The 15504-nt window shown below is 43.4% G+C and overlaps 1 protein-coding gene and 2 long non-coding RNA genes across 4 annotated transcripts in view; 2 read left to right on the forward strand and 1 right to left on the reverse strand.

The window, feature by feature from the left end:
- Positions 1 to 3909: 3909 nt before the first annotated feature.
- LOC134333161 (uncharacterized) lies at positions 3910 to 9308 on the forward strand. Its single transcript, XR_010015347.1, has 3 exons — positions 3910 to 4117; positions 6997 to 7127; positions 9021 to 9308. It is a non-coding gene; the product is annotated as an uncharacterized LOC134333161 (long non-coding RNA).
- Positions 5220 to 15504, reverse strand: part of atf7a (activating transcription factor 7a) — a 33129-nt gene continuing 22844 nt past the window's right edge. For both annotated transcript variants that reach the window (XM_063015017.1, XM_063015016.1), the window contains 10 exons: positions 14703 to 14799; positions 13286 to 13416; positions 12915 to 13082; positions 11302 to 11459; positions 10753 to 10846; positions 10535 to 10657; positions 9933 to 10076; positions 8057 to 8245; positions 6972 to 7077; positions 5220 to 6480 (listed from right to left, as the gene is read on the reverse strand). In XM_063015017.1, coding sequence (XP_062871087.1) covers positions 6254 to 6480; positions 6972 to 7077; positions 8057 to 8245; positions 9933 to 10076; positions 10535 to 10657; positions 10753 to 10846; positions 11302 to 11459; positions 12915 to 13082; positions 13286 to 13416; positions 14703 to 14799 — 1437 coding nt within the window. In that variant the 3' untranslated portion in view covers positions 5220 to 6253. The remainder of the gene's footprint in view (positions 6481 to 6971; positions 7078 to 8056; positions 8246 to 9932; positions 10077 to 10534; positions 10658 to 10752; positions 10847 to 11301; positions 11460 to 12914; positions 13083 to 13285; positions 13417 to 14702; positions 14800 to 15504) is intronic.
- LOC134333160 (uncharacterized) overlaps positions 12983 to 15504 on the forward strand; it is an 8865-nt gene continuing 6343 nt past the window's right edge. Inside the window, exon 1 of the long non-coding RNA XR_010015346.1 lies at positions 12983 to 13250. This is a non-coding gene — a long non-coding RNA (uncharacterized LOC134333160). The remainder of the gene's footprint in view (positions 13251 to 15504) is intronic.

Genomic DNA, 15504 nt, shown 5'->3' on the forward strand with positions numbered 1-15504 from the left:
TCATCAGTTCACAAGTTTAATATCAAACACAATCATGGACAATTTTTGTATCTCCAGTTCACCTCACTTGCATGTCTTTGGACTGTGGGAGGAAACCTGAGCACCCGGGTGAAACCCACACAGACACGGGGAGAACATACAAACTGCACACAGAAAGGACCCGGACCGCCTCACCTGGGGATCGAACTCAGGACCTTCTTGCTGTGAGGCGACAGTGCTACCCACCTAGCCACCACGCCACCCTACATCTGTTCCTAAAAGTAAAAGCACCTTTTACACTTCAAATCTGTGTAAATACCTCACTGGTTGCCCTCACTGGTAATAGCACAGCTGAAATGACAGCGTTGTGTGGCAATTTACCAGGGTAAGCCAGTTTACAACATGAATGCTTCTGTACACATGTGATGTAGAACCTCAGTACTGAGAGTTTTAAATTCGTAATCATTTAGACCTGCAGACGTTTCTTCTGTACTTGTTTTATGATGGTTAATCAACTGTATTATTTCTGTTCAGTTTATACTTTTAATACATCTCTTATACGATGTGTGATCTCGCATGTAAGATTTTTTTATCACCCTTTCATTGCTGGTTGCTGACTGCTGGGCTTGCAGCTAGTTGTTGAGCACAGTGTTGTCAGCATGCTGTAAAATGCTCGAGCTCGTGTTGCTGAGCGACACTAAAATTTGTCGGCACTTGAAATAAAAACAATCGAGTTACACAAGTTCTGAAACCCCCTGATGCTCATTATAGGCAGTATCATGATGCTAATACACTGAACAGTCCTGCTTATTAAAAATATTCATCAAGGAACAAACAAAAGTCATACGACTGATGACAATAGATTTTAACACATGGTTTAACATACAGGGTTCAACATCTGACCAGTTCATTTCTCATCAATGTGCATTTGATCACAACATATGATAACGTCACTCACCCCAAATTACATTCTGTCCTACAAAAGTCATACGGTCATGTTGCTCACAGTGTTCAAATCAGTGTCCACTCACTGGTCAATACACAATCCCGGTCATCTCTCGTAATGTAATGTAGCAACACCCTAAAAGGTCCAGATGGCAGTAAAGATCAATCTACACAACTGCACACAACTGCACACATGCACGAGCCCCTCGTGTTCCTCCTGCAGGGTTTTTTTAAAGGCGTCCGTGATTCATTTTCTTGCACCTGAATAAAAAATAAGGCATTTAACATTTCCTGGTTGATTCCTACATTTGGCACTTTGACCTCTTTGGAAATCCAGAAAAAAAATGGTAAGGCAAATTCTGGTGGTGTTAAAGCTCACGGTGCATACCTGAACGCGTGTAAATGTGTGAGGTTATAAACGAGGCAGGTTTGCCGTATTATCCCAATAACACAGCAGCGCTACGGTTTAATATTTAAGGTCCTGTGAAACTTCTATTAGAAGACGATACAAGACATGACATGCCCCATGTTTCGGCAACATAGAGAACAGCTGTCAGCCTTATTGAAACAGGACTTATCCATTTAAAGCGACCACAATAAACTGTTCAACTGTTCATGATGAATGAAGAGCGCAGTTTTAACAAAGCTGCAGCCATGAATTGAACAGGAAGGAAGGGGTTCCTGCCATTCTAAAACATTCCTGCCAGATTAACAATTGGTGGAACACTAACGGATCACATCATCACACAATGCTAGTGAGTGGAATATGTTTACTTACAATTTATACATTAATATATTGGGGGACATTTTGAGCCTCTCTGAATATTTGAGTGTAGGGGGGGGGGTAGCTTTTTTTTTTTTTTAATATAAAGAACCTAAAAGCTTCAAAATATTTAAAATTCTATAGGAGCAACAAACACTCACTCACTTTCTTAACCGCTTATCCAATCAGGGTCGTGGGGGGGGTGCTGGAGCCTATCCCAGCTTTTTAATGGGCGTAAGGCACACAGTAACACCCTGGACGGGGCGCCAGTCCATCACAGGGCAGACACACACATACACACACACACCCATTCACCTATAGGGCAATTCAGTGTCTCCAATTAACCTGACCATGTTTTTGGACTGTGGGAGGAAACCAGAGCTCTCTGAGGAAACCCACGCAGACACGGGGAGAACATGCAAACTCCACACAGAAAGGACCCGGACCGCCCAACCTGGGGATCGAACCCAGGACCTTGGAGCAACAAAAAGAAAAAATTAAATCAATAAATGTGGTGTGATCTTAAATGCACCCTGCGTTGGATGCCGGTATATCACAGAACGTCACACTGTTGTGTATTAATTCACACACACACACCAAGGGGCAGTTTAAATGAGCCACTTCACCTAATGGCATGATGTTTGGAAGCAGGACGAACATGGAGCATATGAAGCATCTGAAGGAAACTCAAATTGACACCAATGTGGACAGAACATGGCAAATTTTACACGGACAATAACATGAGCTCAGGATCAAACCTGAGACCCTGGAGCTGACACCAACATCTGTCTGTTATAAGGAAAGTTGGCTAAACGTTTGTGGACATCAACACAAAAATAAAAAAATATATATGGTGCCTTGCACAGGACTAAGTACTGCTACTATCAGCACGTGTCCCTATCACACACACACATACATATATACATACTTACATACACACGGTACTTTTCATTCCCAACCATATTCAAATGACAAATTTGCTATGCATTTTAATTCACAATTTCTATTGTGTCCGCTCGTATAAAATCTCTCTCCTTTGCCACACTTTCTCACCCCTTTCCCGTCGGAAACTGTAAAAATCAGTGCTGCAGGCGACTTGAGATAAGCAGCACTGTCATCAAAACGTTTACATCATGGCTGTGATAAAATATCTGTATCGCTGTCAGATGATATAAAGTCTCGTCGCTCAGACCTACGTTCCACACAGATAAAACAAATCACAATCTGTACATGACAAGGAGGCCGTGAGTTTTTTGTTTAGTTTTGATGGCTCAGTAAAAGCAAAAGAGATCGTCCAAATACTCAACTGAATAATCACAGATGTGATCAGCTAAGACGTGTTTGGTGTTTGTTTCCTTCTTCAGTTGTGCCCTGAAACTACAACACTAATGTAGTAAGTGATTAAAAATCTAGATACCAAATCTACCAAATCTATCTTTATTCTGTAATAGTAAAAGCAAACCAGAATCTTTATGCTTGTGTAACATGACCATGTTAAGCTTCTTATTATTTTTAGAATAATTTTATACCGTATTAATCTGTACTATTTGGGCCAGTGATAGCTCAGTGGTTAAGGTATTGGACTAGTATAATCAGAAGGTTGCCGGGTTCAAGCCCCGCCACCACCTAGTTGCCACTGTTGGGTCCCTGAGCAAGGCCCTTAACCCTCAATTGCTCATCGTGTTCCGCTCATTGTGTAAGTCGCTTTGGATAAAAGCGTCTGATAAATGCTGAAAATGTAAATGTACTATTTAAAGCCTAAGCACATACTAAGTGCACTAGCAATCGTAACAAACAAGCCCCATCCAATATTATTCATTTATTCATTATTATTAACACATATGTGTTTTTTTTCTATTTATTTATGCATTTTCTTCCATTTTTCTCTTAGTATCTCCAATTCACCTCACTTGCATGTCTTTGGACCGACTGTGGAAGAAAACCCACGCAGACACGGGGAGAACACGCAAACTCCACACAGAAAGGACCCGGACCGCCCCACATGGGGATCGAACCCAGGACCTTCTTACTGTGAGGTGACAGTGCTACCCTAATTGCATTTGAGGAGGGTATATTTCCTGCTCACGCCTCCTCCGACCCGTGCGCAGTCCTTAGCGGACACTTTCTTATTCAACTCTGCACAAGCGCCTCTATCTGGCAATCAGGGTCCTGGAACAGCGTTTGAAGACCCCACCCACTTAGTCCGGTCATCCCACCCTAGCAGACACGGTGGCCGATTAGAGTCTGCTGCAGGCATTGCCAAGTTTCAAACCAAGGAGTTCAGAATCTCGGTGCTGGTGCTCTAGCGGAATATCCCCCACATGTGTGTCATTTAATGGCACACATTTTATCTTGTCCTTATATTTTGGTCCAGCCTTAATTATACATGGAAAGCAGAGGCACATAGCCATCTTCGACAAAGTCCTTTCAGTAAGTGCTTCTTTAATATTTTAAGGTACAATGTCAATTTACATGTTGCCAAGTGTTCAAACAAAATATGTTTTTTGGTGGTGATGTTTTGTAAATATGCCCAACTGTACCTAAAACATTAGTACATCTGGCCCTAAATGTCCATGTTGGGACAGTGGTAGCCTAGTGGGTAGAGCTTTGGGCTATTAACTAAAAGGCTGAGAGTTCGAATCCCAGCTCTGCCATGCAGCCACTGTTGGGCCTTTGAGCAAGACCATAAACCCGGTCTGCTCCAGGGGTGCTGTACAATAGCTGACCCTGTGCTCCGACCCCAGCTTCCAAACAAGCTTTGTTGTACATTTTGTTGTACTGTACACCTGTATGTGTATAAATGACAAATAAAGGCATTCTAATTCTAATGTCCACAACCCAACCCCCCTACCTCTGTCTTGACCGGGATGATACCAAATTGTAGAAACAAAGAACTATCCAGATTGTCCAAGACCATAAAGTATGGTTCTTTATATATATATATATGAGAGCAGTGATAGCTCAGTGGTTGAGGTACTGGACTGGTAATCAGAAGGTCGCCGGTTCAAGCCCCACCTCTGCTAGGTTGCCACTGTTGGGCCCTTGAACAAGACCCTTAACCCGCAATTGCTTAAATTGTATAGTCACAAACTATAAGTCACTTTGGATAAGAGCGTCTGCTAAATGCAGAAAATGTAAATGTAAAAAAACCCCACCACTGCCAAGTTGCCACTGCCGGGCCCCTGAGCAAGGCCCTTAACCCTCAACTGCTCAAAATTGTGTTCAGTCATAATTGTAAGTCGTTTTGGATAAAAGCGTCTGCTAAATGCCGAAAACGTAAATGTCAATATTTGATTAAGTCATTCTGTCTCCTAAACCCTCAGTCTACAGGTCTGTGTACTACTGATTAAACTGGACACGGGTCGTCTTATGTTTGTTGTTTTATGTTGTTTGAGATGACGTGGACTCCTCATACTTGTTACCTAAATTAGTCTTATAGCACGAGTGCAAAACTAAAGGAGCAAAGACAAACACCAGCATGGCAGCTATTAACAGGCGGGTATTGAATTTGTGAAGTTGTATTTTAGGGCCAAAGTATTTATTTAAAAACAAAAGTAAGAAGAAGTAATTAAATCCTGGAGTGTTAAGAGCGTTAGTCCTGATGCGGCTGAAGTGCACAGTAGAGATAATGACTGAACATTTTACAAGAAGGCCAGACGTGGAACCATTTAGCCGTGATGTAACCTTACACAGCAACCTTAACCAGGAGGATTCGATTAGAATTGAAATGTGACCGTGAGCCGGTTTATAGTCTGAGGGTTCGTCATCCCAGGCTATGAAGACAAAGTCCATTATTTTTAGCCTCTACAGCTCTCACTGTATGTGCCGTACATAGTAAATATAGAGAGTAAAATATAACACATCCCAAATATAGGATCAAATACGTTTCGCATGCCAACATTAGTGTATCAGTCCCATGAAATATACCGTACGTTCCTGTACACACACAGACTCGCTCGCTCAGACACACACTCTAAATATAAACTATAATAAAGGGCTAGAAATGAGGTCAGAACTTTGTAGAGTTCGGTTGAAGGATTCGCTCGGCCTCCATCAAACGAAAAGTTGAGTTCAAATGTAAGAGACCAGAATCAGAGCAAATCCAACATGTGTGAGTTTCTCCTCTCATAAAGAGATATAAAAGTACTGCACGGTACATGTGAGCACGCACATCACGGCACGCCACTAATCACATCTCTCCACATATTGCTATATGAATGTGCACGTGATATTTGCATAACAGCTATGCATAATAAAATCAGGAAGCACTCTGCTGTCCTACAGGTCACCGAAGTATGAAAAGGAAAGGCGACGAGTACGAAGAGGGCAGGGGACATGAAGTCAATAAAGTTAGTAAGGTTTCGGGATAGTAATAAGGACGTCGGTTCGGAGTCCAGCCCCCGTAGTCTATGGCATAGTGAACAGGAAGCTCTTGCTTTCTCCCAACAGTACTAGTTCATTCTCAGAATTGGGCCGAGCTCCAGGCTGAAGATAGCACGAAAGGTCCGGGGAGAGGAGGAGGAGGAGGAAGATGAGGAAGCCTCATCCCTCCCGGCGCTGGGCTTATCATCTGGCCGAGGGTTGTGTGGTCATGATGACGTGCGAGGGCCCGCTCTCTGCCCGCTGGGAGCCCATACCGGCCAGCACAGACATGGCCACCACCTCGGCGGCGGCCCGCGAGTTCACGCCGTTCGGCCCCGATGAGCCCGAGGGACTCGGAGCCATCGAGCTGTGCTGGATCACCGGCGCCGGAGATCCTGTGGATTCACACATCTGCTTCATGGGTTCCTCTCCTTAATGAGACAAAAGCATGTTAGATAAAACAGTAATTTTTTAATCTCTGATGTTAAAAAATATTATATTTAAAAATGATATGTTAGTAAATAATTTTACATTTAAAGAAGTCTATTCAAAGTCCCTACAAATGTATTCTGATAGAGAATAGTGTGCAAGTACTAAGGCGGTCTTCTTAAAACAGGCACATATAAAATGAGTTGTTTTATTACAGTGCTAAATTTAAATGTGCCCGTTTTAAGAAGACCGCCTTAGTACTTGCATACAACTAAATAACGTAAACAGTATATACTTTCTATTATATAAGTTACATTAACCAAGAATACCAAGACTTATGTCTAGCGAGAATTCACACAGACGTTACTTCATTAAACGCAAACATAAACATTACAAGAGCGTTCACCCACGTAACCCTTCGTATACGGGATCGAGTTTGTTGTGTATAATTGCACGTAAACACTTTATAGTTCTTTTTCATGCTGTGACTCACCCAGATAGGCGGCCTTCTTCTGTAGGGTGGTGACAGGACAATCCTTATGGGCCAACAGCAGCTGCTTCAAGTGAGCAACCTCGTTTCGTAAGAGAGAGACCTCGGTCTGACGAACACGCACACAGACGCAAGCACAATCAGACCTCGTCACGGAGGGTGAGTGTTGTCAATAAACTAACAGATGGACTCTGAATGCTGATTAAGCAGGGCACCGGGTGCCACGTTAACAGATGTGTGATGAATCACACAAACCTGAAGACACGATAAGATTTTAGGGTTTAAAGTCGTCAGGAGATCTGAGGAGCCTGATGTGTCTCCTGTATTTAAGGGTTTGCCACAGTGGATTATTCACCTCTGAATGAGTAGGCTGTTCAGCCTCTCAACTCCTACCCCGACCATAGTCAATCATTTATGTGTAAACACGTCGACCGGCCAATAGTTTATTTAATTATTTATTTATTTATTAGGATTTTAACGTCCTGTTTTACACTTTGGTTACATTCATGATAGAAACGGTAGTTACTCGTTACACAAGATTTCTCAGTTCAAGTTTAATATCAAACACACTCATGGACAATTTTGTATCTTCAATTCACCTCACCTGCATGTCTTTGGACTGTGGGAGGAAACCGGAGCAGACACAGGGAGAACGTGCAAACTCCACACAGAAAGGACCCGGACCGCTCCACTTGGGAATCAAACCCAGGACCTTCTTGCTGTGAGGCGACAGTGCCGCCCCGACCAGCCAATAGCACAGCTGAGATACGAACCCTGGATCTCAGCGGTCGTGGGCTAGTGTGATTCACTGCTGTGCCATCCGAGCACCCATGGATTAGAACATACTGCCAGATTGTTGTCATGCACAAACAATAAGTAAATAAATAAAAATATAAACTAGGAAAAAGATGATTAGTAAAACATAAATTGGTATAGTTCATGTTCCATGTTAGACTGACTAGAAGCCGTTTGATCATATAATTGTTCCTAAGCCTTCTGCTCTTCATTTTAAATCATCTAAAAACCTCACAAAAGTAAGTTCTTGATGATAACGGAAAACACAGGATGAATCGTGCCAGGCTACTCACTGTGAGCGAGACATTCATGGAGGTCAGATCTTCTGCCTTCTTCTCCAGAGAGTTGACCCAAACCTTGCGTTTCTGCCTGCACCGTGAAGCTGCCGCTCGGTTGCGTTCCAGAAATCGCTGTCTCCTCTCGTCTGGGTCGTCGTCCACTGTGCGTCGCCGTCGGCCGCCTGTCGGTTGGGCTGGAGAAACCTGGACAATATAAAATATATATATCGACATTATTTCTTTACTTAGGATTTTAACGTCATGTACTGGTTACACAAGATTCATCGGTTCAAGTTTAATGTCAAGCACAGTCATGGACAATTGTGTTTCTCTAATTCACCTCACTTGGACGTCTTTGTACTGTAGGGAGAACATGCAAACTACACACAGAAAGGACCCGGACCGCTCCACCTGGATATCGAACCCAGGACCTTTTTGCTGTGAGGCGTCAGGGCTACCCACCGAGCCACCCTATTTATTAAGATAATAAAGCTGTTATTTGTGATGATTTTCCCAGATTTACAATACCACATGTCCTAGTCGATACCTGTTCAAATACTCTGATGTACAGGTATATGTGCCTGTAATTTTTGGGCTGTGGTGTTTCAGAGCCATATTAAACACCACAAATAATTAAGCACAGGCCGACTGCTTTGTAGATCTGACTAAGAAGCAGCTTGAGCAGCTGTAAATAGCTCCAGCGCACTGTTTAAGACTCACACCCGACTACATGGGAGAAGGAGGATGAGGAGCAGCTGGATAATTACCGGGCTGGAGAGAATAAAACAGCAGTTTAAAGGCAGTTCAGATCTGATTAAAAGCAGGAATGTTTAGTGTTATTGTACTCGGTGAAATGCCTCTTTTGTTTTTGTTCAGGTCTGAAATGAACCTGGGGTAAAAGTAGATGGAGAACTTTTGGTGATGCTGTAGAGTGTGAGATCTTGTGTGTTTCAATTAAAGGCCTTTCATTTTTTTACAGATATTCCAGGTATGACCCAACTATTCCTGGAAATGCTCATTTACCTACAAAAGGAAGAAGGAAACTGTTCTTCTGCTGTGACTGAATCATTCTAGCAAACTGCTATGACAAAACAACTTTATTTTCTTTTATTCAATGTATTATTTTATTTTTTATGCTGGGTTATTTATTGGGGTTTTATTTTATCTTGTCTTTATATTTGGTCAGATTTATATTTTCATTTTTATCGCTGTAAGGTAGGTTAAAACTGTCTTTTATGCTGGGTTAAAGGTTACACAGCAACCTTTATTACTAATGTGGTGATGTTTTTACTGGGGTTTCGCCCTTTGTCTCTCAATCTAGTCATTTCCAATTCCCAGTTGTAAATGCACTGCTACTGGTACAACCTCCTATCTGATCCGGATCATCACACGGCCCCCGACACGGGTCCACTCTGCAGCCGTTTCTTATCACCTGCCAGTGTTGGGTCCCACACAAAAGCATATCATGTACAGAGTAAAAGGCAAGGCTCTAGGTGACTCCCCCCCACTTGCACAGGTACCTGGACTTGGTAACTTAGATGGCATATCGCGAGCAGAAGCATGAAGAGACCCCGTGCAGCCTTCCCTCCCTCAAACACGGCTAAGCGTGTTTGTGTGGATGTCCGGCCAGGTCGAATACTTCAGTGTGCCATAACTTAAAAACATAAAAGCTGCTAAAACTAGGTGTCACTGTCCACAATCAGACAGGTTTGACATTGCCATGGGTTTAAGAGGATGCCATGCCAGATTTTAGCCCATTCAGTCACAGAAAAAGCCCAGTTGTAGGACTCTGAAATCCAGAGAACGCCTTAACCGAGTCTCTTCCAACCGAATATAATCTTGGGACTTATGGGACTGTATGTTTGGAGAACAGTGCGGTGTGTTTACAAACCTGTGGCTGTGCGGGTGATGGGGCATCTGGATGCTGCACTAGTAGTTGGCTGTGTTCCATCCTCTGTGGCACCATGGCACCGGAGCCCATCGCCATGCTGACACAGGCTGCTGTGGTCTGCTGAGACAATGCCGCTTTGAGCCGCTGAGAAACAAATAAAACACACAACAGCGTTTCACAACACTCATCACCCTGCTTCACGTTTGCACAGCATTCAAAAAAATTATAGTCTGTGGTTTAGTGGTTAGGATACTGGACTAGAAGGTTGCTGGCTCAAGCTGCCACTGTCGGGTCCCAGAGCATGGCTCTAAACCCTTAGTCGCTCTGACTGTATTCAGTTCTAGATTGTAAGACATTAGTAAGCCGCATAGCAGAAAGAAAACTGGATTTGTATAAGCAAAAGAACCAAAAATCTAAGCAGAGCTCAAATATCTGCAGACAGTGCAGTCAGTGCTTGTCTGTTTGCTGTGAAAAACGCCACCCAGCTGAGATCCTTTCACAGACAGACTAAGAATTTTAGAGCCTGCTGGCCTGCCACATGGCCACTTCTGCAAAAAAACTGTGTGTTCTTTGCCTGAACACACAACTTGCAGTTTGCTCACCATCTTGGCCTCGGCGTGTGGGTTGTAGCCGGACGGGGAGGACGAGCCGCTGCTGCTTCCCCCCAGCGGAGGACCTGGGATTCCTGGAATGTTGGGCACCATACACATGCCGGGCCTGGCCAGCTAGAAAACAAAACACAGGACAGAGGGAACTAACTAAGTCGACTGGTGTTACAACCTTTCGTGTTAGATTAACGGTAAACAAAACTAGCGCTTACAGAAATAACGGAAGGCATTTGGACCGAGCCCGGGAGCACAGGAACCGTTTGGCCGTTGGGAAACAGCATCATTGGGAACAGACCCGTAGGAGACCTTCGAGGAGAAGACATTTTAGAGGTTAGGTACTTCTCCAAAACTGTTTTATGTACTTTCCATAATCATGTCACTTCTTTTTTGCTATTATGATGAAAGCCATCAGTGTAACACAGAACACCCTGCTGCCCACAGCCCACAGAAGTGACCAATCCGAGAGGGCATTGCAACATAGTCAACGTTTAAATAAATCCTGAGAGCGTTTGACTTCCTGCAGAGCAGCAAAAACCGATTCACTGAATCTGAAAAGCATACGAACGTGTCAGCTGATGAAAACTAAACGAAATTACCCCGGTCGGTGTGTCTCAGATCAATGGGTCTGTCTGATAACCTAGTGGAGCTCTCCACATAGACGTATTTTACGTCATTTTACATTATAATCAGGCAAACAAGAAAAATGCAGCTAAATTTCAACATAAGGATTTCAACATTTTTTTGGACAGCTAGGCCCTTACCCGAGGGTGCGGCTGGATGGTGGGGCCTGTGTGATGACTGAAGTGGGTGAAGGCATGGTGGGGTGCAGGTGGTCGTAGCCCAGGTGCAGTGCAAGAGAGCCAGGCCGGATGATAGTGGTGATGGACGCCGAACTCGCCGCTGACTTAGGTGGAGATTCCTTAGAGAGACGATAGGTCGGTGGTTACAAAAATGTATTATGAAGAACATGAAGTGTTTTACCACACAGCCGCACAGTGTTCACATGTACAGCATAATGTAATAAGTGCAACTAATCAGTCATTACATCACCAGGCTTACATGAACCTTAAGAACTCTGATTGATGTTTGGCTTGTGTAGAATTAGACCGTTTTTATTATGAAACTATTCGGCTACGGTGGTATTAATGCAGGTAGCGTCACTTCTTTTAAAATCAAGTGTTGTACAAAACAAATCTCCATTAGAGAAGCTAGTGAATGAAGCTGAGCTCACTTATCCAAAGACATTAAATAGTAATACAATGTAAATTATACGTTATACGTTAGGTTACAGCTAGGTGTGTTTGTTTGTTTGTTTATTAGGTTTTTCATGTCATGTTTTATACTTTGTTTACATTCATGACAGGAACGGTAGTTACTCATCACACAAGGTTATATCGAACACAGTCATGGACAATTTTGTATCTCCAATTCACCTCACTTGCACGTCTTTGGACTGTGGGAGGAAACCCACGCGGACACGTGGAGAACATGCAAACTCCACACAGAAAGGACCCGGACCGCCCCGCCTGGGGATCGAACCCAGGACCTTCTCGCCGTGAGGCGACAGTGCTGCCCACTTAGCCACAGTGCCACCAACTAGGAAGGTAAAATATCTCACACCAGTACTAGTATTTTTCTCTCTCCCTTCACTTTTTCTTCAAATGTAGTCTTTTCTAAATCCCTACTAAGTTTACCGGAAAATGTGCTTAATTTCACGGACCTCGTTTTGCAAAAATCACAGATTTCCCGAATGCCAGTCCGTCTTTTGACACCCCCTTAAACTCAGTTACCCCGAGTCGTGTTTTTAGCTGCTTTATACTTCGAGTTCTTGGACATTTTGACTAACCCGTATCTAACTGAATTGCCGTAATACTGCTAGGATCCCTCATAGTGCAAATTAACCAGTAAACATGAGACACTTGAACACTATGCAAATGGAAAATGTTAAATCGCTGAACACAAAGCGTAGATTTTGAATTTCACAGCAAATTGCATATTACACGGGAAACGGTTTATCTCACGGTGCGTGACGTGATTTTCACGGCTGTGAATTCGGTAGAGCCTTAGTCCATTCCAATTCCCAACTGTAACTTGTAATGTTGCTTCTTATCACCTGCAGGTACCTGTGGGGTTCCCATACAGAGCCGCATCGCGTACAGAGAGCCGCACTAAGCTCCGTGTGTGCTTATACACTATGTAGAAAGCCTGATGCCGGAGGCTTTGTTTATGTTTCAGACCTCCAGTCTTATAAAAATACTAAATCTCCCCAATTACTAGATTTCTTTTATCTTTCGTGGTTTGTGCTTTCTCAACAGAATAATCACACTGTCTGCATAAATAAATGAATACAGTATGTGAGTATTTTGTGCTCTACCATTCCCCTGACTGAGGCCTCCTGGTTACTGTCCGATCTGCTGGAGACGGAATCCGGACTAGCCGGAGGGGAGTCGTCCACGTCCACCGGCTCCTCTTCCTTCACTCGGATTACGTCTGAAGGCGTCTGCAGACTCATGTCCAGCGCTGAAGAGCCAGGCGCAGGCAGCTGCAGTGCAGACAGACGGACAGACAGAGCAGAGAAGAGAAAAGGGGGAAGGGAGACGAGAGAAGGTGTGAGAACTGGGAACAGACAGCCGTCCACAGGCCATAAATCCCCGACATTTTGGCTGCAGGCTGTGGAGTTGTTCGTGTTTGGAACAGCTCTGCTTAATGAGTGAGTAAAACCCTCCACCCAGTCCCATTGCTCACAAGGTTCTTGGCTCTCTTGTCGTCATCTTCCTGGGCTTTACGGAACTCCTGCTCGAAGGGCATGGCCAGCTCGTTGAACAGGCCAACTTCTTCACAGTTCTTCAGGAAACGAGTAGGAGTCGGCGTCTGGTCTGGAGGGAGCGGGGAGAAACGGGTCTCGTTAAGAAAGAAAACGCTTACTAAGAACATTTTACTCTGTTCTACAAAAATTCAGAAGAAATTAGCAGTGCAGTCTATATATTTAATGCATTTTATTTAATTATCATGTTTTACCACCACTTTAACCAGGTCAGGGTCACGTGGGCCCAGCTTTCCTGGAACAATAGCACTGCTGTGGATTCAAACTCTGGATCCCAGTGAGTAGTGGGCTAGCGTAGTTTACTACATTATTACTACAAATTATTTTGGGATATTTCATAGTTTTTGTTTGTTTGTTTATTAGGATTTTAACGTCATGTTTTACACTCATGACAGACGGTAGTTCACAAGTTTAATGTCGAACACAGTCATGGACAATTTTGTATCTCCAGTTCACCTCACTTGCACGTCTTTGGACTGTGGGAGGAAACCGGAGCTCCCGGAGGAAACCCACGCAGACACGGGGAGAACATGCAAACTTCACACAGAAAGGACCCGGAGTCCAAAGTTCATTAATGTTGAGGGCAATTTTTAGGCTAAAATGATGACAGGCTACTGACTATAACATTAAAAGTAGCATTTCTGGGCTAAATAAATACTTAAAACACACTAGATGCGTCCACATTTTAACGTTTCATAATTTCATAGGTGGCTTTAGACATTACATGCTGTGTATTAAAACTAGTCTGCAGAGAACATGTACACACCATAGTGAATCTGAAACGAAAACTGAGCACTAGGGAGGGTTTCCCCCAATTTTTGTCATTTCCAACACCCATTAACTCCTGGTGACCCCTGCTTCATGCTTGACCCATAAATAAACAAAAAGCAAAAAGCAACTGGGCCAGCATTAAGAGATACACAAACACACTTGCGCATTTATCTCCAGTACACACCGCACTGACCGAGGAGAGCTGCAGACGGTCACTCACCCCCTCCGTTATGCGTGCGGTCACCCATCGAGAGCAGTATTAACCATAAAATGTGCAAGCACCTCGACCAACTGGCAGCAATTAATAACACATTTAACCATTCTCTCCCCAGCTCAGTGGTTAAGGTACTTGACTAGTAATCAGAAGGTTTCCGGTTCAAGCCCCGCTATCACCAAGTTCCCACTGTTGGGCCCCTGAGCAAGGCCCTTAACCCTCAACTGCTCAAATCGTTAGTCATAATTGTAAGTCGCTTTGGATAAAAGTGTCTACACACCACAAATGTAAACGTAAATAAGTGTACTGCTGTGTAATCTATAGAAAATGAACCAATCCAATAGAGAACTTACCTGCAATGATGACCGAATCTGTCCGAGCAGGTCCAAATTTCAGCGTCATCTCGTGCTTATGCTTATGGACAGCAAGGTGGTCTTCATTGGTGAACCTCTGTACGGGTACAAACAAGAGAAGTACGCGTTAGAAAAAGAAGCAAAGAAAAGCCGACTTTAAGGGCGAAACAAATGTCGGGAGTGGACTGGAGATGATTCGTCTTGGAAAATAACTGTGTGGTCCTGGAACTTCTCCTTACATCATGATCAGCTTTGAGTGAATCTATGCCACAGCAAACGAAAGCCCCGTCAGCGGAAATGCAACACATGTACAGTGTGTTCACACACTGGTTAAAAAAAAATCTCCTTACAGTAAAAAGAGTTCTCGGGTTTCAGACTTGGCTTACAGTTGCGGGCAGACCGGCTTTAAAAGCGAGAGAGCCAGAAAACTCAGGTTTTGATCTTCTCGTACAGTGGTTAGATGGTAACCTCTGCTTGTGCATGATGGTGGTGAAGTGCTACATTAGTTCATGATAAAAGTGCAAGGCAGTTTTGCAGAAGTGTTAACAATCATGTAGATGACAGAGCAGTAATGTGTAAAGAGCTGTACTCCTAATGTCATCTTTTACAGAGCAAAGCTGATGAGCATTTCATTCGTTTAGTGTTTAGTTTATTTTTTAACGCCATGTCTGTCTTTTGTCTGTGTTTGTCCATTATATGTGTTGATTTGGTTTTGGAATTAACAGGAATTGATGACCATTCAAAGCTATTTTAAATCTACTGATACAACTTGATTTTAAATCTATCAATGAAGGGTAGATTG

This window comes from Trichomycterus rosablanca, chromosome 19 (assembly GCF_030014385.1).
Source record: "Trichomycterus rosablanca isolate fTriRos1 chromosome 19, fTriRos1.hap1, whole genome shotgun sequence".
In the NCBI taxonomy this organism is placed as follows: domain Eukaryota; kingdom Metazoa; phylum Chordata; class Actinopteri; order Siluriformes; family Trichomycteridae; genus Trichomycterus; species Trichomycterus rosablanca.